Source organism: Neopsephotus bourkii, unplaced genomic scaffold, assembly GCF_033783945.1.
Source record: "Neopsephotus bourkii isolate Nb327-2 ecotype Australia unplaced genomic scaffold, CSIRO-AGI_Nbou_v1 NB_324, whole genome shotgun sequence".
Taxonomy (NCBI): domain Eukaryota; kingdom Metazoa; phylum Chordata; class Aves; order Psittaciformes; family Psittacidae; genus Neopsephotus; species Neopsephotus bourkii.
In genome coordinates this window covers 821,059-847,554 of record NW_026900832.1, presented here as the reverse complement: position 1 = coordinate 847,554, position 26,496 = coordinate 821,059, and the positions used below count along the sequence as shown (strand labels likewise).

Genomic DNA, 26,496 nt, shown 5'->3' with positions numbered 1-26,496 from the left:
GTGCGTTGGACAGACACAAGCCGGAGGGCTGCGAGGATGGGAGATGCGGTTCCTCCCCACGCTACCCCGCATCTCCGCCACGCCGATGGATTAGCCTTAAACCCCCCCTTCCCTGCAGGGTGCCCCGCGGTGCCGCCACGCTCAGCTCAGCCCCGCTGCCGGAGGAACTGCATTTATTTCCCTTCCTCTCCGGTGCAGTCTCCTCCCCGGATCCCCGTCTCCGCAGCGAGGCTGGGGAGGCTTGGGAGCGTCTTCCACTGCCCTCTGCCGACACGAGGAGCCGCAGAGCGGGATTCTAACAACCATTTCAGCCTAGGGCCGCCTGAGGTTGCTGGGTTTATCTCGTGAAGCCCCAGCAACCTGAGAGGGAAGGGTTTGGGGGACCCGAGGCTGTGGGCAGAGAAGCTGCCCCCCTCTCCAATGCTAAGTCACTGATGCTGCAGAGCTGGGGATGGATTAAAAACAGCAGAGAGAGAGATGGGAGAGCCCTTTGCCATAGCACACACCATTGTAAGGGGACTTCTCCTCTCCAGAGCTACAGAAAGCACTCGTGGAGTGGGAATTTTGGGGTGAATAGTACTGTGGACCTTAAGGCAGGCGCAAAACCCACTGAGCAGCATCTCCAATCATGTGAATGTTGGCTGCACAGGGTCCTGAGAGTGTTTTCTTGTGCTGGTCATGCCAGGTATTGCTGCATCTTTCTGGGCTGAACAACACCAGTGGGGCTGGGGGTAAAATCACAGGGCAGGGGTAAGTAGGGGTTAAAGGGCTGAGCTGGGTGAGCTGGTGGAGGCTTCATCCACAGGGGAGCTGCAGCATGGAAAGCTCAGGGAACATTAGGCAGAAGCAGCTCTGCTATCAGTGTAAGACCAGCTTTTATTTAGACTGGAGCATCCCACCCAGAGGGTTTGCAGCTCAGTAACCATGGCTAAAAATAGAAGAGAGAAAAACACAGTTACAGCTGCTCTTGCCTGGTTACACTCAGTGATAGAAATACCCTCCTGTGTCCATGGCATGGCTTTCCCCAAAGCCCCCAGCCCGCTGGCTTGGTATGGGGTATGGTGAAGCTCTTTGGTACCCACATCCGACATCCCTGCAGAGCTGGCATGTGGCACCTCATGTCATGGTCGAAAGGATTCTGGTTGCCCAGGCAAAGCGTGGCTGTCAGCAGCTTGTTCCTTGTCTCCAAAATGCGGTGCCAGAGCCTCTGCCAAAGGGATTGGCAGCTACAAAACATGTGTGCTTGGCTTTGCGGAACGGGGCAGTGACAGAATAACACATCTTATGCAAACACCTTGGGAAGCATTGCAGTGGGATGTGGCCTAAGAGGAGAATACAAATTCCTGCTGGCTTTGCAACCTGTCTTTGTTTCAGGGGGTGTTGCACAGTGGTGTGGGGACACTGAGGACAAAACATCACTGACAGCATCTGCTGCCTGGTTGAAAGCACCAGGAAAACAGCTCTGGTAGCGAGCAGCTCTAGCAGAGACATTCACATGCTGGGCACGACCCCTTCCTGTCATTAGCAATGCTTTTCTCTTCAGATTTCAGCAGTAGTCAAGACAGCTGTTACATCTGGCCTGACAAAGACACCACATACATTATCCCAGAGGAATAAACAACTTGAGAGCAGCCTGAAGGGACATGGCAGCAGTCACCCACTGGCAGGGATGCTGGGACACAGTGTGCAGAGCCCAGGGCTTGTCATGGTGAGAAGGCAGCAAGAATACCAGAGAATACCAGGACTTGTAACGCTGCTGGTGCTGCCTTCAAAGGAGAGCAGCCCTGACAGCAGGCAGCCAGGCTGTGGGCAGCACACTGCAGGGCTGCTGCCTGCTACACCCAGCCAAGGCAAAACGCACTCTGTAGCATCCTTCCACTGTGACCTTCACAATGGCTGGGATCAAAATACTAGAGGTGGCATTTTCTGCCTCATTAACGAGATTAAAGTCGATTCTACTTAGTTGGGTTGAAAAATGAGGCAACTTAAGCGTGCTGGTGTGAGCAAGCAGGTTTTCAGGGCACTATGCGCCGTCAAGCCCCACATTTGTCTTTATTTGGTGGTGGAAATCACAGCACCATGCTCACTCTAGCAGCTGCAGGCTGGGTAGGGAGCATGGTCTGGCTCAACCACAGTTGCAGCCCCGCCTGATTTACCATACCGTTGAGCAAAAAACGCTATTTCTGACCAAACAGAGCAAGAAGATGGATTCATGTTGTATTAAAGGGCTTCTGAAGTGGTTCAGCTGCCTGCTCACCTTCGCCACACATTTGAAGAGGTGTGAAGAGCGCTTCCTGAGAGTGCTTCACTGATTTTGTGCCTTTCCTTTGAAATAGGAGCTTAAAGGGCATGTTCCTGTGGGAAAGTGGAAGATTCCGTCTGGAGCCACCAATCCCAACCACAGTCCGGCCGCCAGCGGCCACCCTGGCTCTGCTGTGTAACCCCACAGGACCTTGGTGAGAGGTGCCAGAGATGCTTTGCTGACGGGAAGAGCTCAAACCGGCGCACAAAGGAGGCAAGGATCCAGCTGTAAATTAATATTTTATAGAACACCAAGAAAAATCAGAGAGGCTAATTACAGCGATAATCATCGCGGCCCCGAGGCATTTCCATGGAAGTCAGGAATTACCCAGGATTACCTCACCCCTTGCAGCAGCCTGCGCGGGAGGCGGGCGCGTGCAGCAGCAGCACAGCACCAGCACCTCCTCCTGTGCTGGCTGGGGGTCTGTGACCCAAACCATAGAGCAGCCAGGGCTTGGCAGCCTCCTGGCATCCGACTCTGGATGCACAGAGCTTGGTTTGCTGAGCTGGGTGTGATGGAGGGTTGGAGTTGTGGGGTTTTGGGCTCGGTGCTTACTCCAGTGTCAGTGTCCCCAGTGCCACTATTGTAGGAGCCATCCAAATAGGTGATACCTACTTGTCATTGCTAGCAGAGGAGTTTGTGGATGTGCTCCCAGCACAAGCTGTTCCCATGGTACCTTAATTACTGGTAGGAACTGATAACTGCATAGCTTATCCAGGGACAGAGCAAATTCCTCATCAGCTCCTGAGTTTGGAGGTGGAGATCACATCCCAGCTCCAGAACGGCATGAGGTTGGCCCTCCACTGTTTACGGCAAGCCTGGAGCATCTTCACAGCTGCATGGCCAGGAGGGCTGCCTGCTCCTGCCCCATGGCCCATAGCAAAGCCAGCACAAACGTCTCCAGGGCTAACAGCTCTGGGAGCAGAGGAGTATCAGTGCAGCTGGTTTGTGCAGCTGAGATCAAGCAGGAGTGCACCACTGGTCTAAGACCCAGCCTGCAAGTGAGACAGGAAAAAGTACTGGGTAATAAACCCACACCTGGTGTACACAGAGCTGGGAAGAGCCTGGGCAGAAGCTGGTCCTGGGCTGGAGGTGCTGCTCAGCTCTGAGGGTGCTGCTGCCTGCCTGCACCCTCCCCAAACCATGCTGCAGCACCCCTGGAAACAGCAGAGATACCAGGCACAAAGCATCCCTTCCCGTAGCTCTGCAGAGGGCATGGAAAAAGAAGTTCCTAATCTGCAGAGTTGGTAAAGAGGCAGAGAAGATCTGCAAGGACATCCCAGGGAAGGACTGTCTGCCAACATGTTCACTAGCACATGGGCCTGCCACCACCTGAGACTGCAGTAAAACAGCAAAGGCCCCCTGTGTGCGGGAGCCGGGCTGACTCTCCATCGCTCTCCCTCTATCTGTAACAGGAGTAGCGCACTGCCTTTCCCTGCCCAGCCCTGCCATGTGTGGACCAGATGGCCAAGCTGCATGGAGCACCCCGGGCATGCTGCCTGCTCTCCTGCCTGTGCCCTCCAAGCTCGGGCATGTGCAGGGCTGTGAGCACACAGGCAGCGCAGGAGAGGGTCCAGGGGCTCCTGATGGACATCACTTCCTTACAGAACTGATGGACAGGGGCAGAGCAGTTGATACCATCTATCTGGACTTGTGCAAAGCGTTCGACACTGTCCCACATGACAGCCTTGTCTCTACACTGGAGACACATCAATTTGATAGGCAGACCACTCGGTGGATAAAGAACTGGCTGGATGGCTGCACGCAAAGACTTGTGGCTCAGTGTCCGGCTGGAGACCAGTAACAAGTGGTGTCCCTCAGGGATCAGTGTTGGGACCGGTCTTGTTCAACATCTTTGTCACTGACATGGACAGTGGGATTGAGTGCGCCCTCAGCAAGTTTGCCGATGACACCAAGCTGTGTGGTTCGGTTGATCCGCTGGAGGGAAGGAATGCCATCCAGAGGGACCTTGACACGCTTGTGAGGTGGGCTGATGCCAACCTCATGAAGTTTAACCATGCCAAGTGCAAGGTCCTACACCTGGGTCGGAGCAATCCCAGGCACAGCTACAGGCTGGGCAGAGAAGAGATTCAGAGCAGCCCTGAGGAGAAGGACTTGGGGGTGCTGGTCGATGAGAAAATGAACATGAGCCGGCTTCAGTGTGCGCTTGCAGCCCAGAAAGCAACCGTATCCTGGGCTGCATCAAAAGGAGCGTGACCAGCAGGTCGAAGGAGGTGATCCTGCCCCTCTACTCTGCTCTTGTGAGACCTCACCTGGAGCATTGTGTGCAGTTCTGGTGTCCTCAACATAAAAAGGACATGGAACTGTTGGAACAAGTCCAGAGGAGGCCACGAGGATGATCAGGGGCTGGAGCACCTCCTGTATGGAGACAGGCTGAGAAAGTTGGGGCTGTTCAGCCTGGAGAAGAGAAGGCTGCGTGGAGACCTCATAGCAGCCTTCCAGTATCTGAAGGGGGCCTGTAGGGATGCTGGGGAGGGACTCTTCATTAGGGACTGTAGTGACAGGACAAGGGGTAATGGGTTAAAACTTAAACAGGGGAAGTTTAGATTGGATGTAAGGAAGTTCTTTACTGTGAGGGTTGATGAGGCACTGGAATGGGTTGCCCAAGGAAGTTGTGAATGCTCCATCCCTGGCAGTGTTCAAGGTTGGGTTGGACAGAGCCTTGGGTGAGATGGTTTAGTGCAAGGTATCCCTGCCCATGGCAGGGGGATTGGAAGTGGATGATCTTAAGGTCCTTTCCAACCCTAATTAGTCTGTGATTCTATGATTCTATGTAATAGCATCGAAACCTGTGACCAGAACAGGCACATGAGGGACAGCACATGGAAAAGAGCATTTCCCAACGATTGCAGAAGCAATGTGCCCTCTGATCTGCAAACCTGGTGATCACCAGATAGTGATTTGCAAATCTTCCCCTTTGGGGTTCAGCATGGGATCTCTCCCTGTATCTGGAGTCCTCAGATCTATTTAGCATCTTAACCAATGCAGTGTGATCCATCACGACTGATCATGAAACCACACGGACACGTGCACACGTAGCTGCCTGCTGTGTTAGTGCCCTCATCACCATCGCACAGGGCAGAGGTTGCAGCACACTCATCCATGTCTAGAAAAGAACAAACCAACAGTGATTAGGATTCCCTGCAAATCATCTCCTTTCCTGGAGTGCAGATCCAGGACTAGAGCTGGGATCACAGAGGAAAGTAGCTGCTGTCATGGGTTGTCATGGGATGCTTGAGACCAGCTCATGCATAATCCACTGAATTCCTCCATACAGGAGGGATTTGGATCGATTTTAAGTGTATTCAAGCACCTAAACCCAGGTGAAGGGGCCTCTGTACTATGAGGGGTTCCTGGGGCTGAGGACCAAGATGGTTGTGACACCCATCAATTTGCAGCACAGCAAGCCCCAGAGCTGCTCCAGGTATGTTCTGGGTGTGACTGATGGCTTCAGCTCTCACCTCGGATGCATCACCCATGGCAAAAGGGATGCTCACACCTCTTGGCCAGCGGTGAGTCCTCTGAATCCCCGTCCCTGTGACAAGGTGCTGATGAAGGTTGTGCTGGTCCTGGAAGGAGCATCAGCCTGTCTCACCCTGACCAGCTGCACTCCTGGCTCTGTTAGGGTCAGGCAACACTTTTACCTCTGGTAGCACCAGCTCATGCATCAGCATGGGGACAGCACAGCCAGACAAGGAAGTCCCGGCTGAATCTGAAGCAGCCAGCCTGAGCGGCCAAGCTGCTATAGCCACTTGAGGAGGATCCATGAGGACACCCATGGCTGGTGCTGGCACAGGCTGCAGACCTGCCTGAGTACCTCCAGGCATGTCATAGCTGCCCTTACACTGCAGCCTGCAAAAGAGACAGGAGCTGGGATGGGACATAGCCTTGTGCCAGACCCCTAGGTCCAGCCTAGTGTGTATATCAGCTGTCCCTTTTGGGATGTCCATGCCATGCATCCATTCTTGGTTTCTGTCTTTGATGAGGACCAGGAATGGCCACAGCAGTGCTCAGGATTCGAGGTGCAGCACCCTGATGTGCTGGGGAACAGGGAGCTCAGCGGTATCCTCTTTGCAAACACGGCTTAATCCAGCCCTGGAGCGCTCCGTGGGAAAACATCGAAGTGTGAATCATCCTACTCCAAACCTCAAACCATATCACAGCATCCCTCGCTCTGCTGAAGTTCTCCCTCTCCCCCATACGCCCCAGTGGGAAGCAGACACTGATTCCCACATCGTGCTCGTTCTGCCCTCTAGTAGCGGCTGGAATTACAGCAACGGGCTGTTTGTGAGCGGGGCCTCACCGGGGGCTTGGGGAGGGATTGGGGATCACCAGGGCTTAGGGACGGGGTCATTGCGGAGTCTGAAGAGGTGGCGGGGAATCATCAGGAGTTTGAGGATGGGATAGGGGTTCACCAACGGTATGTGGAAGGGGGTCAGCAAGGGTCTGAGGAAGGGGCAGAGGGTCACCAGGGGTCCGAGGATGGGTAGGGGGTCACCAGGGGATTGGGGAGGGGGTAAAGGATCACCAGAGCCCGCCCTGGCTCCGCTGGCATCCCTGCCACGGACCCGCAGCCGGCACGGGCAGAGCCGAGCGGTTTTCCCGCAGTCGCAGCCCCTGAACGAGTCATTCCCAACGCCGCTGCCGAGCCAGCCTGGAAAACCGCTGCCGGGGCGCGGCGGGTGGCACAGGGCAGGCAGCGGGGTCCGCACGGCCCGGCCCGGGGCGCTGGGACCGGAACGGCCCCGGGGCTCGGCCGTGGGAAGCGGAGCGGGGCGGAGCGGGGCGGAGGCGGCGGAGCGGGCACATGCGCCGTGCGCGCACTGCGGAGCGGCGCGGAGGGGCGCGCAGCGGGAACGCGGCTGCCGCCGCAGCCCTGCGCAGCCCCGGGGGCAGCCGCGGAGGGAGAGACCCCCCCCCTCCGAACCCCCGAAGCCGGCGGAGGTGAGCGGGGAGGGATGCGGGAATGACGCGGCACGGGGAAAGAGGGGATACCCCCATCTGTGAGTTGCAAGAGGGGTATCATCGCTTGGCAGCCTCTTTATTGGGGTCCCCCTTGGCTTTGCATCCTTTTTGGGAAGGGGGCATCCGTGCATGGAGGGGATCCCTCAGAGCTCTGCATCCTTTAATGGATGGGGGGTTCTCCACCGCTCTGCATCCCCGCATGGGGGGTCCGGGCCGCTTTGCATCCCTGGGTAGCAGGGGTGTCCCTCATAGCTTTGCATCGTGCATGGGGGGTGTGTGTGTGTGTATGTCGCTTTGTAGCCTCGCATTAGGAGGGGGCTGTCCAAGCTTCTTTGCATCCGTGAGGGGAGAGTGCCTGTCACTTCACACCTACCCACCGGGGGGGGGAAGGATGATCCTTTGCATGGAATGGAGAGAGTCAGGCTGCTTTGCACCTTTTCATGCAGGGGAGCCCCCAGATTACTTAGCACATTTACATTATGGGTCTCTGGGCCTCTTTGGACCTTTGCATGTGTGGGGGATTGCTTTCACTTTGCATTCCTGCATGGAGAGTGGGGTACCTGCCTCCTTTGCACCCTTGCATTGGGGGTGGCACATCACTTTACCTCCTTGCATCGTGGGGAGGGAGGATCCACCATTGCTTTTCGGTTTTACATCATTGTGGAAGATAAGCTGGTGTTCAGCGAGAGGCACCTATAGCCAGCATAGGGTAAGGTGCATCACCCCCTGGCTGGGGAATGTGGGGGGCACGGAGGGGCTGCAGCATGGTGTGAGCCTGGGGAAGCAGAGGGGACAAGGCCAAGCAGGGCAGAAGCCTGATGGCAACTGCCATGCATGGAAGTCCCTAACCTAGGGCCCTCCCTGGGGTTTGGAGCCCCTCCAGCAGCCAAACAGGCAGGTTGCAGGCAGGCACACACCCCCCAAAGAACACAGATCTGGGGCCTCCATCCTCCATGATTCAGCTACTTGCAGCGAGCTTTAATTCTATGGCTTCAAACTCGAGTTCTTGCTGCCTCGTGGTGGTGTCAGCACGATAAAATACCTATGGATTAAGATGCTTTTTAGTGTAGTTTGTGGCTGCTTTGTCTGCGGCTGCCTGGCAGAGAGCAGCCAGGGGCCGGATACAGTGCCGGACACGAGCCGAAGGGAGGGAGCACAGAGCTATGGGCAGATCAGCAATGGCAGAATTAATAATTCATCTCCAAACTTCAGCATGCCAAGGCACACCCCTCAGTTGCTGCATCTCATTGCCTGGGTTTTAGAGAGGTTGCTAGATTCATTAAAATATATACATATAATGACAGCATTTGTGTATCTCAGTAGCATCCCCATGACAGGTTGAACAGCTTGGCACTGAGGAGAGGTTGAAGAGGGCATCAGCCAGGCAAAACTTCATCTGGCAGCTAGGAGGTTAATGTGCACCGTGCTCTTCTGTCACAGACGCAGAGCACGCTAAGGGCTCTCACACATGATGCCTGTGATGCAACTTAGACCCCAAATGTCCGCTCCTTCCCCAAGGAGCTGAAGCCCACGAAGAAAACTCCAGATGAAGCATATTTTGCTTTGAGCTATCATCTCCCTTGGCCCACTTCTGAACCAAAGATGCTCATCCTCCATTTTATGGTGGATGACAAATCAGCTGCGGATGCCAAGATCTTGACAAGTTACGAATAACAGCCCTCGAGCCCAAAGTGTTAAAATAAAACAGGCAGGAATGCTTCCCTTTTTTGCAGAGCTGCTCATCCCAAAAGGCACCCTCTGGGAAGGGACCACCCGAGCGCATGGCACAGCCCTAAGGGAATCACACTTGAGCTGGCTGGAGATGCCAGCTCTCTGGCTGGAGATGCCAGTCCTGCGGCTGTTCCCGAAGGCAGTGAGAGCTGGCTTTCCAGAAGAACCCTCACTACTTGCTGAGGGTTTCCTGGGTTTATCAAAGCTCCTTCTATACTGGGCAGAATAAGGGTGGTTTGTTCAGCAGCATCCTGGTCACACAAACCGCCAGCGAGCAAGAGGGGTCCTTCTGTTAATGAGCTGAGCACAAAAGGGAGAGAAATGTCATTGAGGGTTTTCCTTTGGTGATAGAGAGTCATGAAAAACGACACATGATTCCCTGGTCAGCAGGGATATCTTCCAGCCAAAACACAGCCGGGATCAGTGCCGCTGTTCCCACCACCCCATCCCTGACTCCTCCTCTGGAGGTCGAGACAGGCACTGCTGCTCCCAGGCAGCCTCAGCACAGGAGCCACACACAGAGCCACCAAAGGATGATGGAGGAGGATCACACATAGTTTTTTCCACCCCTTTCTCCCCATTTCTCCCTTCAACATACTGGGGCATTGCATTTGCATGGATTTTGTTTGTATCCAAAGCAGAGACAGAGCCAAAAGGTGGCTCTGGTGCTGGAGCTGGCAGCAGCTTCTATGGGATGGGAAGGACCTGGTGAAGTAGCCCTTGGCTCCACGAGCACCACTGAGAAATGAAACCACACATCAACTAAAACCTAAGGAAAACAAGTATCTGAAAGCCCATGTGCCAAATCACACTGTTTGCTACCCACAAACCTGTAAAGAAGCATCATTTAGATAAAAAACAGTGCAAGGAGCCTGCTTGCTTTAAACCCAACCGGCAGCAGGATGAGCTTTTTATACTAACCCCAAGGTAACGAGGCCGTTGCATTTATGGCATCCTCCTAAGCAGGCTTCTGTTGAAGGTTGGTGTTGCAGAGCCCAGCCTTCAGAAGCGTTTGTGATTTAGAGGCAATTTAGTCGAGTGCTGTTCCTAGAGCTGAAGCCTTCTGCAGTAGAAAGGGAGGGGGGGAAAAAACTACTGTGGCATTTACTAATAAAGCTCTTTAGGAATATTTTTAGCTGTGCTTTAACGTTCTGTTGCACTTTGCTGTGAAGTGTTTGCTCGCTGAAGCCTCCTGGCAGTTGTTAGTTGTGGTAGAGCTGCCTTTAGCTGAGTTAGCAGGGGAGGAGAGCTGCAGATGGACTGGAGGAGAGGTGCTGCTGCGGGTGGGTGGTGTGCCTTCCTATGGGACATGGGTCACTGGTGCAATCCCAGCCCAGGGAGTGATGCAGCTCTGCCCCAGGGCCAACCGGAGACCCAGCTCCCTCCTCCCTTTGGATGGAGGGCCTGACCCTTCCCCTGCTGCTGCAGCTCAGCCCCAATCTGTTCTTGGCAAACAGCAAATATTTCTCTGTGCCACCAGGATCAGGGCTGAGACCTCTCAACTGTGCCCCAGCTTACCCTGCAGATGGGGGACCAGAAACAGCATCCCACATTTTGGGGCTTTTCAGTCCCAAAGGCATTTTGCCATCCAATGCTTTGACATAAGACATACTAATCCTTCTCACTTGGGATGGGGCTGGGATGCTTTCCATGGCCCCAGACCATGTGTCAAGGTGGACATCTGGGTGCGGAGAGGTCCAGGAGGTGATGTTGCTTCTCCCAGGCCCATCAGCCTCAGCACAGTGAGAATTTACTCCCACTGGAGATCTGCCCTCTGGTTTATTTTAAGCAAGGGGAATGCTGGAGATCCAACCAGTTTTAATGCATTTCACCTTTGGACAATAGCTCTGGAGTGATGACCGGCTTCGCACAAAGCAGGGACATTTGTCACGCTGGTAGCATTCAGTCGTTTGGACTAGCAACAGATTAAAAGGTGGTCACAGATGCATTTCATAAATTAGAGCAACGAGTCCTTGTGGTGCAGATCACTCTCCATTTTGAGTGAAGTAAATCAGCAGATCTGGTCCAGCTCTAGCAAGGAGGTTTCTCCGCATTGCAAAGAGCCACCTGCACAGTTCCTGCTGGTTGTTTTTTCCTGAGGCATCAAAGCTTCACCCCCTTTAGGCTACAGACTCTGCTTTCCCTCCTGAGGCTGCTCGTGGTCCACAGCAGCCAAGCACCTGAGGATGAGAAGCAGGAATTTCAGTTCCCATGAGGCAGAGGTTGCTGCTGGTGACCCTGCAGATCACAGAATCAGCTAGGTTGGAAAAGACCTTTAAGATCTTCAAGTCCAACCATTGCCACAGAACTACCAAGACTAAACAGTTATCACTGAGGGCCTCATCCACATGGGTTTTGATCACTTCCAGGGATGGTGATTCCACCACTTTGCTGGGCAGCCTGTTCCAATGCCTGACCACCCTTTCAGTGAATAAATCTGTCTCCCCACTAAGGGGTATTGCAGGAACACGCTGACCCAAAGGAGCTGATGGACAGGCATGGGCTAGGAAGGACAGAGGAGGACAGAGCAGGCAGGGAGAGCAGTGGGACGGCCAGGCAGGCAAGTGGCTGAGCTGGGGAAGGGGAAGGTGGGCAGGGAGCTGCAGTGCTGGTGCCCACTGTGGGCTCAGAGGGAGGTCATGTCATTAAGTGCATTGTCCAGCTCCTCGCTGATGGCTTTGTACTTCATCTCCGCATACACTTCGTCTTCTAGATCTGTCCTGTTGCTCTTTGAACCCTCCTGCACTGATTTCCAGCCCGCTCTGGGGCAGAGCTCCACAAACCAACAGCTCAAAGGGCTGCTGATGCTGCTTTTGCAGCCACCACTTGCATCTGTCTGCACAGAAACATTGCACAGCCCAGAGAGCCTTCCCAGCCCTCTCATACCAGATCTGCTCTGCCAGGCTCCACAGGACAGGCTCCTTCAGGCACCTACCAGCCCAGCTGAGTGTCACCTCTGCCTCTTGTCCTTTGCCTGACTCCAGAGTTGGCTTTTTTCCCCTCTTTTCAATATTTCAGGACTGCCTTATGTCTCCTCCCTCCTATGCCCACAGCCCTTCTGTACCTTGCCATTGCCAGGGTACCTGCACTGAAACACAGGCTGTGGTCCTGAACAGGCATTGTGAGATCTGGCCCTTCTTGTTGGTTTGATATTAATTTGTAACCTCTTTTGTCTTCTGTTCAAGGATAATGGGTTTTTCAACATACCCCTTTGGTTTCTGCACTACTTGGGCTCCTGGCATCCAACCAAAGCTTTTGCTCCCTTGCAAAACCCTCCAGTTCCTGGCAGTGTCTGCTCCTCAGTGCTCAGCAGCACCCTGGGGAGCCCAGTTTGGGCAAGAGCTTTGATTGCAAGGGTAGAGCAAAGGGACTGTCCCCAAAGCCTGGCCCAGAGCTGAGCTCCCGGTCTTTAGATGGCTGTGCTCACTGCACCCTTACCCATGTCCTCCCCAGATCCAGGCTCAGGGCTGGTCTTGGCCATCTGACACATGGTGAATTAGGTTTCTTTTGGCCATCTCATACAAGCTCAGCTGCTGCTTCCTACACCATCCATGTGGGTGTGCACTGTGCTTCAGTACCCTCGCACAAAGTATACCTCAATGGCTGATCATCCTCCCCAGCTCAGCTCCGCTCATTACTGCCATGGCTCCATTCCCAATCGAGGTTTCTCCTGCAGGAAATGCCCAGCAGTAGATAACAAACCCCAAAACTGCCTTCTGTCCCGCCCTGGCCCCATGAAGGAGGATGGCAGCAGAGCATCATCCCTCTGCTCTCTCATGCAGTATGAAGCAGGACACTGAGGCTGAGCTGCAGGTAGGCACAAACCAAACATCTCTCATGGGGAATAGCCAGCATGAGAAGCCTGTTGTCACCCAGCCTGTCCCTTCCTGCAGGGCCACCCAGAGCATGCATGATCCTTCAGGCCACTATGGACCCCAGCACAGGAATCCAGCTTGGCTTTGCAAGTCACAGCTCTGTCTCAGTGGGAGAAGGCAAGTGGGTCTGGGGGCAGAGTGAAGGCAAGGAGACAGTTGTATACATGAAGAGCTATTGCAAAGAATATAAGGAGCAATGGCTGGACACAAAACTCGAATCTTTTGGACCCTCGACAAAACAAGAGCTGCTTGCCTGCCCCTGGTGGACCCCGAGGACTTAAGCTGCCAGATGTGATGTCTGCAGAGATGAAGGATGACATCTGGAAGGAGCCAGCTGTAGGGGTCACCTGTAAGCCAGTCTCTGCAGATCACACTGCTAGTCTGGTCTGCTGGAACCTGGGGCTGGCAGTCGTGGTCCAGGGCAGCACTGAGCTCCATCCCTCCTGTTCTCTCCCCCTGCATGGCTTGGGAAAGCAGGGGTTGCTCCAGGGTCTGGGATGCTGCGGTCAATTTGCTGCTTGTTCCATGGGAGAAATCAGCTTCTTAGGGCAGAAGATAAAGCTTATTCCTTGTCTCATCTCCCCTGCCTGGGTATCTCAGCTGATCTTTGCTTGGGCAGCAGTGAGTTGGATGTGAAGTGGGCACTTTCCAGTTACCATCATCATGAACTGTGTCCTTGGTCCGACAGCTAAGCTCTCACCACTGCCTTTCACCTGCAATGATTCCCACTACTACAAGATCTAGAGTTATTGACCTGTTCAGTAGTTAGGGAGGGAAGATGAATGATGGGAGAGCCCCTACAGTGTGCCTGTGCCATGGCAGCAGCTCCTGGGAAGGCCCCGTCTCATCCCATTCCTGCCTTCCACCTCCAAGAAATTCCTGCTGGGTTTGCAGCTCTCATCTTCCTCCTCCTGCAGCCTGACACTGGCATTACCCCTCTGATTGCTCCCCACTTCCACTGAGGAGATAACAAAGCCTCGTGGATTTTAGTCCACAGGAGCAATACTAGAACCTGCCTGATGTTCCCAGACCCAGCAGAAGAGATGCTCACACTACAACAATGTCCCAGAGTTGTGCATGGAAATGGGAAGGCTCAGACCATTGCAGTTGGTTGAGGTTGTATCTGTGAATCCCACACCCAGGAAGCACCTAGAGAAACTGGGACTATCCATGAGAAATAGATAAAGAGAAGCTAACCTTGCTGCCTGTGGCTGGAAAAGGCCATACAGCCACTTAAACCTGAGTGGGGCTTTGAAGATGGAACATCATGGGGACTTGTACCGTTATGCCAAAGCAGCAGAAGGGTGGGATGAGAGGGACTGTGCTGGGCAGCTGTAGCTGGAATCACCTCATTGCCTCAGAGCCATCTGCTGTATCTCCTAATGCACCCTCAGCTAGAAAGGAAAGAAAGACCTGAGCCCTCTCCTAAGCTGCAATCAGAGAGGAGAGCAGGAAGGGAAGGCTTCATCCCCACCTACAGGCACCCATGGCCAGCAAGGATAGACATGTATCCCAAGGGAGGGTTTTAGGAACTCCTTTCCACACCCATGGTGCCAGAGCAGGCATCTCACAGCAGAACCCAGCCCAGGGCGCAGACACCTTGCACCAAACCCATGCCGGCACACACATGAGGGACCTACCTGGGGCAGGAGCTGCTTGCAGGGGTGATACCTTCAGGGCAGGGCTAGTACACCCAGCTGAGCTTAAATAAACGCCTGGCCCATGGGTGGGGATGTGGATCCCAGGTGAAGCTGCTCAGGGCCATCAAGGGCTAGTAGTGCCTATGGGAAGATGGTAATTTGGTCCTGCAGCTGTCCAGATGTGGCTTTACTGGAGCACTGCCAAGCTGGGCTGTACTGGGGGTGCCATAGTGGTGCTGCTAAGCCTGGTGCACATGGTGTGTTAGTGATGGCCCATGATGCTGAGCACTGAGGTCGGGTCTGGTATGGCCACATGTGTGGGAGAAATCATTAATTGCTCTTGGCCAAACTCTGTCTGTGTTTGGAATATGAGCCATTAACCGGGGAATATGAGCCATTAACCCAGCAATGGAAAAGTTGCCTGCCCTGGCTACCCTGGCCTAAAACTGTGTGTGCCTAACTCCTTGGTTTCTTCTGCTCTGAGTCTTGTTAGTGCTTTTGGGGGGCAGATTATAGGGACCTTTCTTCTCCAGGATGCTCTCCCGTGGCATGGTTTCAAATGCTGTTATCAGACCACATCCCCGCCCTCTGCCCCTCTTCAAGGCTGTCCTTGCTGGGAAGTATCAGACCTCAGATCCTTCTTTGCTTCATTCCCCTCCGTGGTCCCCATGAGGGCTGGAGGCTGATTCCCCTCAGGCCCCATGCACAGGACAAAAAGCCCCGGTGCCAGTGGCCGTGTCCCAGGCGGATGCTGAGAATGGCTCTTTGTTCCCTGTTTCTAATTGCTGGGCCCAAGCAGCTCATTAACTGCTCTGCCCTGCACCCTCCTGTCCCTGCAGCCGCTGCTCCGTGGGGACATGCTGGGGCTCAGCCTCTGAGTGCACATTGTGGGGTCATACATGAAACCATCTTGAGGGGAGCCTGGGGTGAAGCTGCCAGTGCTGCTCCTCTCTTTATAAGCCCAAGTGGGGTTAAGGGGGTGCCTGCGAAGAGGAGCTGTGTGTATCCAGAGCAAACATCCATCAGCAGCATCCAGAGCCTCCCCTGCAAACTCCATCACAGTTTTCCCAGCCAAAATACACCCGGCTGGGAGAAGCCTCTAGGGTGTTTTGGGAGCCAGGGACAGCACCAGCTCCCCACATATGTGCAGTGACTTTGGGAAGGGCACACGGTTGGCTCTAAGGAGAGTTCAGGGCTGGGGTCCTTCCCACGGTGCCCTGAGTGCCCTGGGGCAGAGCGGAGCCCAACCATTCACCCCCTGCACATACAGATCCGGGAGCACAATCAGCCCTTTGGGAAGCTCGATATGAATGATTTAGGAACAGGTTTTGGACTCTTTCATGGAGGGAGCTTGCATTTGCATTTGAAAACTGCGAAGGAGCTGGCGGTGCTGGGGGGGGGACGGGAGCGCTGGCGGGTGCCATCAATGGGAAACTGTTCTGTCGAGCGCTCCCGGGGCCAAAAAATGTGAACTCTGCAGATTTCTGGCTCCGTTCATGGTTGGGATTGCTGTGCCCGGCTGCTCTGCTCCCAGCTATTAACGGCGCTGCTCGGGAGCTGGGTTTCCTTTGCTGCCAAAGCAGAGCGGGCGTTTGCGAAGGATGGGGTGGATGGGGGCGTGAAATGGGGGATTCATCTCACTGTTCGTGCCCTCCGGTCCTTACCGGCCCCGGATCCAATTCCTGGTGATTTCAATGCTGAAGCCATCAGTTTGTCTCTGCATTAGGGGTGGATCTGAGGCCTGATGCACTCGTGTCACGTAACACCCCCTTGTGCAAGCCTGTGTGCTTTGTGCCTGTCCATGTCCCAGTCCCAGCCTGCAGCACCCCAGGAGACACCACCGTGGTTAATAAATGCCCCTTTCTGTGCTCCTTTCTCAGCCTGTTTCACACCAATTGCCCTTTACATCAGTGGGGTGACCTTTCCCCAGCACCCCCTTCCTACCCCACTGCGCCCATTATCCTCCTTCGTTGCCAGCTTCCAGAGGTTCTCTCACTGGAGATGGGACTGCTGGATGCAGGCATCTCCCTACATTTCCTCAAGCCCCATAGAAAATGAACCATCCCCAGTTCAGGCAAGGATGGGGTGAAGCAGGGGGCATGTAGGGTGCTACAGAGAGCTGGCCATGGCAGCTTGCCCTGGTGTGGTGTGTGCACAAATAAAACCCTGGAGAGCTTTGCGCTGAGCTGGAAGTAATGGCATTACAAGCGCTTGCTCGCTTCTGGCTGCTGTTTGGGTTGGATGAGGCTTTTCAGGGCTGCAGCACAGGGGGGTTTGCTCCTGGTTTGCGCACAGCTCCAGGAAGGGAAGTGGGAAAAGCTCCGTGGGTATGGTGGCTTGGCAGTGGAGCACAAGGGTAGGGTCCTCACCTCCATCCTGGCATCCGTGTGCTCACTGGTTTGCACCCGCAGAGCATCCCCTGCTTGGAAAAGCCCTGATGCCACTGCATGAGCTGCACTTGCTGTGTACCGGTGCAGGCAGGATGAGTGCCCTGGGCAGAGAGCAGAGGGAATGGGGATAAAAACAGACAAATGGTAAAAGCTGAGTGTTTCTTGTTCTCTCTTTGCCCAGGAGAGGCGTGAGGGCTCGCCGGCAGCATGCCGCTGGTGAAGAGGAATATCGAGCCCCGGCACCTATGCCGGGGGGCTCTTCCCGAGGGGGTGACGAGTGAGCTGGAGTGTGTCACCAACAGCACACTGGCTGCCATCATCAAGCAGCTGGGCAGCCTCAGTAAGTCCCAGCACAGCGACCTCGGTGTGGGATGGTGGGATGCTGGTGGGATGCTGATGGGACGCCGCAATTGCTTGGTCCAGCTCCCATCACAGAGAAATGGGGCTATGTGAGAGCCATACGGGCTGCAGCCATCCTGAATTCAGTGGGAATTATCCAGCTAATTAAAAAAGGAGGATGCTCAGGGTCAAGCCCAAATGGGGACTTGATGACATTTTTAAGACCCATTTTCCTCCCACAGTTGACCTGTGCAGTGGGGGACAAAAAAGCCTTTGAGCCTCTTGCTTCTCGAGTTGGCCTGAAACAGGAGGGTCAGGTGAAGATTAAAAAACCCCAACCTATTCTTTTTGATCTTAGAGCTTTGTGTGAAAGAGAGGTCTATATAAAAGGTCTAAATCCTCATCTGTCTTCCTATGCTGGGACTGGTTTCAGCAGAAAAGCGGAGGATGAGAGCACTGCGCACACCAGTGTGCAGATTTAATAGGGGCAACCTATTTCACTGCTGAGTATTGACTTAAAATAGAGAAAGAAGCACAGGCTTTTCAGGGCTCCCCCTCTGATTTCTCCCCCCTCCAGAACTAGATTCTTCTCTAAAATACTCCCAGAAAAATAAACCCTGTCTTTAGGGAGCTGCTGGAAGCACGGGAACTCACATGAGCAGCACCCATGGATGCTCAGGCCATGGCTCCTCATCCAGGGGATAAAGGAATCAGATATAAACGTTTGAGTCGGGTGACAGGCTGAGAGGATTCCAGAAGTGCCTTGATCCCAGGAGCCATTTGATACATGGTTTTGGAGGAAACCTGGAGGTGCTGGGCTGGGTGCTGGGATAGGGGATGAGATGGGATGGGTGCTGTAGCCTGCAGATGTCAGCAGTGCTCTGCCAGGTGCCCTGCTCAGTCCTGTGGTAAGCACAGCCCTAATGAAGAGTTGTCATAACACCGAGTGCTGCAGGGAAATAACTGCTAAAGTGAAATAAATGACAGTTTCTCGCTGCTGTAGCACTCTCTGCACTGCCCTGCTCTTGGTTTTCCACCTTCAGGACTGGGTTTCTTCAGGTCATGTTGTGTGATGGCGGTTTTATGGCTGCATCTGTCCTGGTAGATCCAAAGGCTTTTTGTGGCACAGAAAGTGATGATTTAGTGCCTCCCATGGGTACCACTGTCACTGAAAAGGATGCTCATGCACAGAGGAGGGGGCAGGAGCAGGGTGGATGGTTTGTGCTCACCTCCCTTTGTGCAACACTTTGTCAGGTCTGGGAGAGAATGGGGCTCAGCTCCCAAAAACCATGGCTGGGGAGGGAGCCCCATGGAGCCAGTGAGGGAAGGTGTGAGGTGCAGGGATGGGCAGGGCGAGAGCTGCCTGACGTGTGCGCACTGCCCTCTGCCAGGCAGGCACGCAGAGGACATCTTCGGAGAGCTGTTCAATGAAGCCAACAGCTTCTACATGAGGATGAACTCACTGCAGGAGAGGGTGGACCTGCTGGTCATCAAGGTGACGCAGCTGGACTCCACGGTGGAGGAAGGTGAGGGGCTGGGGCTGTTTTGGGGTGGTGGCTGGGTGCTCAGGGCCAGACTGGCCCCAGGTTCATGGGGCTGAGGCCACCCCTGCATTCCCTCTTCCTGCGCCCCCAGTTTCACTGCAGGACATCAACATGAGGAAAGCCTTCAAGAGCTCCACAGTGCAGAACCAACAGGTCGTGTCTCGCAACTCCATCCCCAACCCGGTAATGGAGATGTACCAGCGCTGCGACAAGCCCCCACCGCTCAACATCCTCACGCCCTACAGGTAGGGAGGTCAACACATCACTCCTTGGGGGGACCAAGAGGGTCCTGGAGGTCCTTTCCAGGAGAGACACCAGGGTTGCACCCCATTTGCTGCTCAGCAAGGGCTGAGAGCCTATTTTCTCCAGCTGCTGTGCCACCATCCCCATGGTGTAGGGTGGTTGGGATGCACTGGTACCCCAATAGTGACTCTTGTGTTGGACATGTTCGTGGTGGGGCAACAGCTTATGACTGTGCTCGTACCACCCCACTGTGCTCAAGGGAAGGGGGGTGTTCTCCTATGGCTGATAACCCACTCTCCCAACCCACCAGGGATGACAAAAAGGATGGCCTCAAATTCTACACTGACCCCTCCTACTTCTTCAACTTATGGAAGGAGAAAATGTTGCAGGCAACAGAAGATAAGAGAAAGGAGAAGCGCAGGCAGAAGGTAAGGGGCAGGTGTGGATCCTTGAGGGGGGGATGTCCCAGGACCTGGAGGACAATCACCTTCCTGGTGCATCCGGTGTGCTTGAGCCCATCGCGGGGGACACATCTCATAGTGCTGGGTGGTGGTCATGGAGGAGCTGGGCTGAGATGGAGCCGTGGCTTGTGTGTGCCCCCAGGAGCAGCGGCTGGTGGAAGACTCCACCCGGGAGGTGAAGAAAGTGAGGAAAGCCCGCAACCGGCGCCTGGAGTGGAACATGATGGCGTATGATAAAGAGTTCCGGCCCGATAACAGGTTCTCACCATCCCCCTATCACATGGCGTCGTCGGAAGGATCACTGTCCCCAGATAATAGGCAGGTTTTACCTACTGCACATTTAGCTCACCGCCTCTGCTTTGCTTTTCTGTCTTTGGGGGGATGTGTTGCCTGTAGGAGGGCTGGGATGGTAAACCATACATCCGTGGTAGCTCAGAGGCAGCTGCTGCCTTCAGGGTTGCAACCAGGACCTCAGGAGCAGCCTTGGTGATGGGATAAAGTTGGAGCACTTTCCATTCAGCAGCTAAGGGAGGAGACTCTGTTGGTGTTCTCCTCCCCTCCACTCTCTCTCCGCTATTGCACATCTATATTTTGTGCCCATTTCTTGCTTTGCTGTCTCAACCCCAAAATACTCCCAAAAACCCACATCCCGCTGACACCCCCCCACCCCGACCCCCTTTCCCAGGAATACAACAGTTGGGTTTTCCTGTGCCATAGATCTTACGCATCGGATGCGGCTGACCACTCGTACCCAGCGAGCCCCAACCACCCGGCACAGCTCCTGGCACCAGCGTCCCACCAGGCCCCAGTGGAGCACAAGGAGGGGGTGCTGGTGGCTGCCCCCCCCCAGGAGCACGTCTACCGCCCGTCAGCAGGCAGCCGGCAGAACAGCCTCAACCGGCTCCAGCAGCCCCATGTGCCGCAGCCCCCCGAGGCCATCCTCAATGGGCCGAGACCTCACCTAGTCAAGGAGTACGGGTAGGGCTTCAGCCTGCTCTTCTCTCATGGAGGAGGGATCCCCAGGGGAAGGGGGGCTTGGTGAGGGGTTGACCACCCGTTGGTGGGCTGGTGTAGCAGGGAGAGCCCTCCTCTGCAGCCAAACCCACCAGTGAGACCCACCTCCAAATCAGTCAGGAGCAATTCTGGGGTAACCCCGTTCCAGATAAGGCAACAAGGTGGATGGAGGGGACCATTTTCCCACTGCATGCCCTACTGCCCATCCCACAAGCAGAACCCCCCACCTCCATGACCCTGGGACAGAGCTTACATGAGGGTCCAGAGCAAACCAAGCCACAGCAGAGCCAGTCGGGTGCCCGGGATGGGTGATGGGCGATGGGTGCAGTCATTCCTGTCCCACTGACATGGCTTTGCTCCTGTTGCAGCCCGCAGCCGGTGCCCATGGCAGAGTACTTCGTGCCGCCCGCCCCGCCGCCCCCCCCGCCCGTCATCCCCTCGGCACAGACCGCCTTCGACAGCCCCATCTCGGCTCCCCCTGCGCTGGCCCCCGGCTCTGCTGGCCCCCCATCCTACGCACCCTCACCCCCTCCGGTGCCCCCCGGGCCCTACTCCGCTTCCCCGCCGCAGGCTGGCCCCATGGGACCCCCGGTGGCACCCCCGCCACCGCCGCCAGGGCCCCCCGCTATTGCAGCCTCACCGGCACACTCGGCATCGCCACCGGCTCCCACCGTGGAGCCTCGGAAGCCGCAGATCCCGCTGATGCCCATGAGCGATGCCCGGAGCGACCTGCTGGCGGCCATCCGCAGGGGTGAGTGGGGGCAGCAGGAGGAAAGGGGGGACAGGTCCCCAGTGCTGCCACTTGGTGGCAAAATACCTCTTGGCAAAGGGCTGGCGGTGGTGGTGGTGGAGTGCAAGACAATGTGTGAAGATGGTGGCATCCAGATAGGACCTGGGGCGGGAAAGAAGTGCAGTGCAGGGAGCTAGGGGAAACCCATCATCAGAGGTGGCGTGGAGTTCCACAGGGATGTCCTGAAGCTTCTGTGTGTGTGGCCTCCGTCCATGTTGCAGTAGATGTGCTCCAGGGTCTTTCCCATTTCCCTTTCCTGCAAATCTTAGGTTGAGTGGTGGATTTAACCTTCAAGAAAATTCAGGCTCTTCAGGTCCAGTGGAAGCAGAGGAGGAGCTTTACTCCGTTATGTAGCCCTACAATCTCATGCATCATGTTATCTCATATAGCTTTATAATCCTGTGCATCTTCCTGCAAGGGGGCTGCAGCCACCTCATTTCAGCCAATACTTTCAACTGGTGGGATGCCACACATCAGGTGCACCCATGGGTGCTGGCCACGTTGCCCCTAAAGCCTTCTCCCCCTTTCCTACCTCAGGAATCCAACTCCGGAAAGTCCAGGAGCAATGGGAACAAGAGGCCAAAAAGGAGCCGGTGGGCAACGACGTGGCGACGATCCTGTCCCGCCGGATCGCGGTGGAGTACAGCGAGTCCGACGACGACTCGGAGCTGGATGATAACGAGTGGTCAGACTGAGGGGCCCCGGGGCTGGGCGGGCACGGAGCATCCCAGCTCCGTACCAGGGGTGTGCAGGCACCTTCCCCAACCTCGATGCCGACAAGCGCGGGCAGCCCCGCTCATTCCGGAGCTTTGCTTTTACACTATGTCAAAACCCCTTCAGGCAGCAGCAGCACTGGTAGGATACACCTCGGAGGCAGTGAGACCCGAAGTTAGCAGCACCTTCATGTTTAATGACTGCTCTGAAGGCAGGATTAAATAGGATTACTTAAGGTTTACACCTGGAGCAAGACCAGAGACCAGCCCTGAGTGTGCTTTGCTAGGGAAGGGAAACCCAGAGGCAGTAGTGCTTTGTCAGCTAGACATCAAATGTGTTAATGGGAAGCTCCTGGAAAAGAAGCCTGTTTGCACAGCTGGTGCCACCATGGGTGTGCAGGGGTGGCCAAGCACTCAGTTTGGGGATGCTCTGCTGCCTGCATTTGCAGGATCCGGCAGCTCCAAAGGCTACGAGTGGGCAGGAGCCTCCTTCCCTATAGAATCATTCAATTATAGAATAGCTTGGGTTGGAAGGGCCCCTCAAAGCTCATCTTGTCCAAACCCCTGCAGTGAGCAGGGACATCTCCAATTAGACCAGGTTGCCCAGAACCACATCCAGCCTTGCCTTGCGTGTCTCCAAGGATGGGGTATCCACCGTCTCTCTGGGCAGCCTGTTCCAATATTTTACCCCATTTCGTATAGGAATGGTCACCACTGTCCTGTTGCTCCCTGGAGAAGACCAAGGCATTGGTGACCTGAGCCTGTTTCCATCCTTTAGGGCTACTTTCTGGGGGGAAAAGGGTGAAGGCAAGGCTTGTGCAGCTGGCAGGGAAACACAGCACTTGTCTAGGCTTTGAAAGGTGCAATGTGTGATGTCCTCAGGGGAAAAGGGGCTGCTGGCAAGGGAGCAGAGGTGTCAAGGGAGCTTCCCCAAGCCCAGCTCTCCTTGGCCTTAGTGCTGCACCATTTCAGTATTATTTGGGGAAAAAATAAATAGGCAAAATGCTGCTTTTAGGTAAACTCTCAACTTGCACTTTGCAGCCCCAGAATCTGCACTTGTACAACTGGGATCGGCTCAGATCCAGGCACTAATTCTGACCTGATCCTGCCCCATCCCTTACCTCACCACTGGGCACTGATAGGGGACCCCAGAGAGCTGGCACCCCAGCATGGCACTGAAAATACCACTTTGCTTGTCAAACAGAGCATGATTCATTCAAAGCCTTTCACACAGCTATGAAGAGGGGAGGCACAGGCAGGCAGAGCAAAGGGGTGGGAATACTGAGCATATCACAGTATGAAATAGGGCAGGGAGAGGTTCCCCAGCAGCAGAAAATGGGCCAGGACCAGCCATGGGCTTGCCCATCCTGGTGTCTCGAGGTTCTCTCTTGTGTTCCCATATACCATGAGTTCCTGCGTGGGGTTGAACAGAGCCTCTATGTTGCATCTCTTCTGGGGAGAAGCTGGGCTCTGAGCCCACCTTCCTGGCTCTCCCAGTAGCCATGAGGGTGGTGGCTCTAAAAGCAGTATTTTGACTATCTAGAAGCAACCACACTGCTAAAGGAGGTGGGAGGATATGGCTGGGACCCAAAGGCCAATCCTTACATTCACCCTGAGCAATACAAGTGTGAATGATACCCCAAGTATCCCGGGTTTGCCCCCCCTTTTCATTAGAGAAAGCTCCTCTTGACTTCATCAGGGCTGATTTCTGGAGCAGGAACTCCAAATAAAATCCTTGGATTTAACCCCAGAATTCCCTATCTCAGCAGCACAATTTAAGCTGCTCAGGCACTTGTCCTCCTCCACCTGCCAAGGGCAGCCTCTCCCAGCAAGAGGAAGACCTGACAGTGTGGGATTAGCTGTAGGGATCAATCCCAGTTCCTACATCAGCCTGCTGGGAGGTTCCATGCCTCCCATTTCACTGATCTCCCACTGCAGGCAGGGAGGAGCAGAGCAATAAGATGCATAGAACAGCTCATCTGCAAAACACAGGGAACAGGACTGACCAACCAAGGCATGGAGACAGTGTACTGCAGGTGACCAGGAAGTTCCTGGTGCTTGGCACTCACCTAGACCTCTCATTTCTGATATTAACCCTCTGAGATGCAAGGGAACTTGCTGCAAAAGCATTTGGCCAAAGCCTGGCACCTCTGTCCAGGCACAGAGCCCCTGTGACTGCCTTTCCTTGGGAACGCAGCTGGGATTTGGCCTGGAGCAAGGTCACAAGAAAGTCTTGTAAAGATTCAGAGCAGCACTGAAGCAGCCACCTGGTGGCATTTATTGGGGAGCGTTATTAATGTAGGTGCAATCACAAGACTGTTTGTATGTGAAGAGAAACTGGATCACTTAGGAAGAGTAATAGCCCTTTGTGAGGGAGGGAATAGCAGAGGGCTCTTGGAGCTTCTGTTACCTGTCACAGTGGTAGAAGGGCTGCAGAGCTGGCTGCAGGGACCCAGCTAGGACTTGGGCAGAGCCAAGGAGTCCCACCAGCACATAGAGGCAGGGAAGGGGCTGATTCATCCCAGTAACACAAAGCTGAACTGATCCTGGTGGAAACTGGAGAGGAGCCGAGTGCTCATCGGAGGCTGCGTGCCTTCTTTACATGCACGAGTTGCTTTGTGTGTGCCATGTGCTGTAGCCCCCCACTTCCCTGTCACTTCACAGTGACTTTGCTGTGCTTGGGGATGGCAGCAGTCAGCCAGCCCATGCTACTATCAGGGTCGATGCCAGTGCATGGCAGAGCACTTGACAATCATGTAACCCAAGCCTGCCCTGTGCGGGTAGCAAAGGTCACCCCATTTCCTCACAGCTTTGTGTTCTTACACCATCCCTGGACATCCCAGCACATCCTCATGTTTGTAACCCACTTCATGAAATTCCCAGCCCGATAGCACAAGCCCATTTCACACACTCAACTCCAGAGTAGGACCATAACCTCCCAGCATTGCCTATTGCTTGAAGACATCATGATCCAGCTCTTCCAGGGATCTGAACTGCCTCAGCTCCACTGAAGCAGTCTTAATACCAGGGTTGAGGCTGATCTACAGGGTAGCCTTTCCCCAGTGAGATGTCTACATCAGAGCACACTGGTCAGGTCTTGTGTAGCTGGTGGAGAGATAACCTGCATAGTGAGTGTGGGCTGTAGACAACCATTTCTAGTCTGATCATGGTGCACCTTGCTCTTCCCAGCTCCCTTCTAGCAGCACCACGAGGGGCAAGCCCATGGTGGCACAGAGCCCCAGTCTCATAATACAGCCATTTCTGCAAGGTCAGCTCTGCTGGCAAGCCACCATCCTCAGTGCCTTTGCCTGAGGGACTCAGCCACATTTGAGGATGACCATCTCTATTTTAGGTGCATTCATCTATTTTTTGCCCAGGTGACCTATGAAATCCAACACAAGGGACACAGACTCTTTGGTTGGTCTGGCCTAGCTGTGCTGGACCTGGTTGTGCCACAGTAATTAACACAGGCTGGCTGACCCATATGCTGTGTACTCTGTTCTGCACATATGTGCCTATTTCCATAGACTCTTCCAAAAGTAGGCCAGGCGGTGTTACGCAACCTGGAAGGCTCAAATCCTCATGTGGGCTGATATAGAAGTGAATACTTAAATATTTTATCGAGCTTGGCAGCCATTAAAAATACAATCCAGGTCGCAGACGATTGAACTGCTCCTTTCTCAAGTGTACCAGAATTGGGCTGAGGAGGCTCTCTTGTACATTAAGCTATCATATTCCACATTAAAATATAGCAGTGGCATTTCATTGCCAACAGATAATCAAGAGTGCCAAACATTTAATGAGCCCAACTGATGTCCCAAGAGTTTCTCTTCCCATTTTATCTGCTTTCTCCTACTTGCCAAATGATGGGCATAGATTAAAAATAATAAATACGATTGCCAAGGGAGTGAAGTATATTCTGTGTGCCTACAAATAGATTGGGCCAGAGTAGAACAAGAGTAAATAAGCCAGCTTGGTTCTGCTTAGAGCGCTGTAGTCCTCAAGGTCCATCAGGAACCTCTTGGACATCTCTGATATAGCCGAGAAGGAACATAATGGGACCACCATGCCCATGGTACATTGGTCATGCCTGTGAAGGCTGTGTCAGGTGTGAAGTCTGGGTCTTGAGCAAGTTTCATGAAGGCTGGTGGAAGTCTGGCAGTGTTCACATCCTGACTTTGCGCCCTCAGAGTCTTCTTGACTTTGAGTGAGCATTGCTGCCGACACCGGTGGCTCTTAGATTATCCGTGTCCTGAAGGAAGAAGGGACTGGGTAGTTTCTAACTTTCCATCCTGGATAGAGCCCTAGAGAGGAGCAGTCATCTCATCCCGTGAGAGCTCCTGCTTTTGCAGCTGTTTTGTCTTGGGAAGGTTTTACTCTGGTGACAAACACAAGGCTGAACATGGCTTCCTCAGACAGTTCCATTCAAATCGGAGCCCTCGAGTTTCCTCCCAGTAACTTTTCCATC

The 26,496-nt window shown here is 54.4% G+C and overlaps 1 protein-coding gene across 2 annotated transcripts; it reads left to right on the top strand.

The window, feature by feature from the left end:
- The first annotated feature begins 7,120 nt into the window (after nucleotides 1–7,120).
- On the top strand, nucleotides 7,121–23,254 carry LOC133209263 (actin-binding protein WASF3-like). 2 transcript variants are annotated; one of them, XM_061347778.1, is made up of 10 exons: nucleotides 7,129–7,267; nucleotides 12,696–12,832; nucleotides 17,106–17,264; nucleotides 18,655–18,789; nucleotides 18,899–19,052; nucleotides 19,361–19,478; nucleotides 19,654–19,829; nucleotides 20,229–20,489; nucleotides 20,894–21,276; nucleotides 21,853–23,253. In XM_061347778.1, the coding sequence occupies exons 3-10, from the start codon at nucleotides 17,132–17,134 to the stop codon at nucleotides 22,008–22,010; spliced, it is 1,518 nt and encodes a 505-aa protein (XP_061203762.1). In that variant the 5' UTR covers nucleotides 7,129–7,267; nucleotides 12,696–12,832; nucleotides 17,106–17,131; the 3' UTR covers nucleotides 22,011–23,253. The 2 variants fall into 2 exon arrangements, with proteins under 2 accessions (XP_061203763.1, XP_061203762.1); XM_061347779.1 differs by lacking the exon at nucleotides 12,696–12,832 and having other exon boundaries at nucleotides 7,121–7,267; nucleotides 19,654–19,769; nucleotides 21,853–23,254.
- Nucleotides 23,255–26,496: the final 3,242 nt, after the last annotated feature.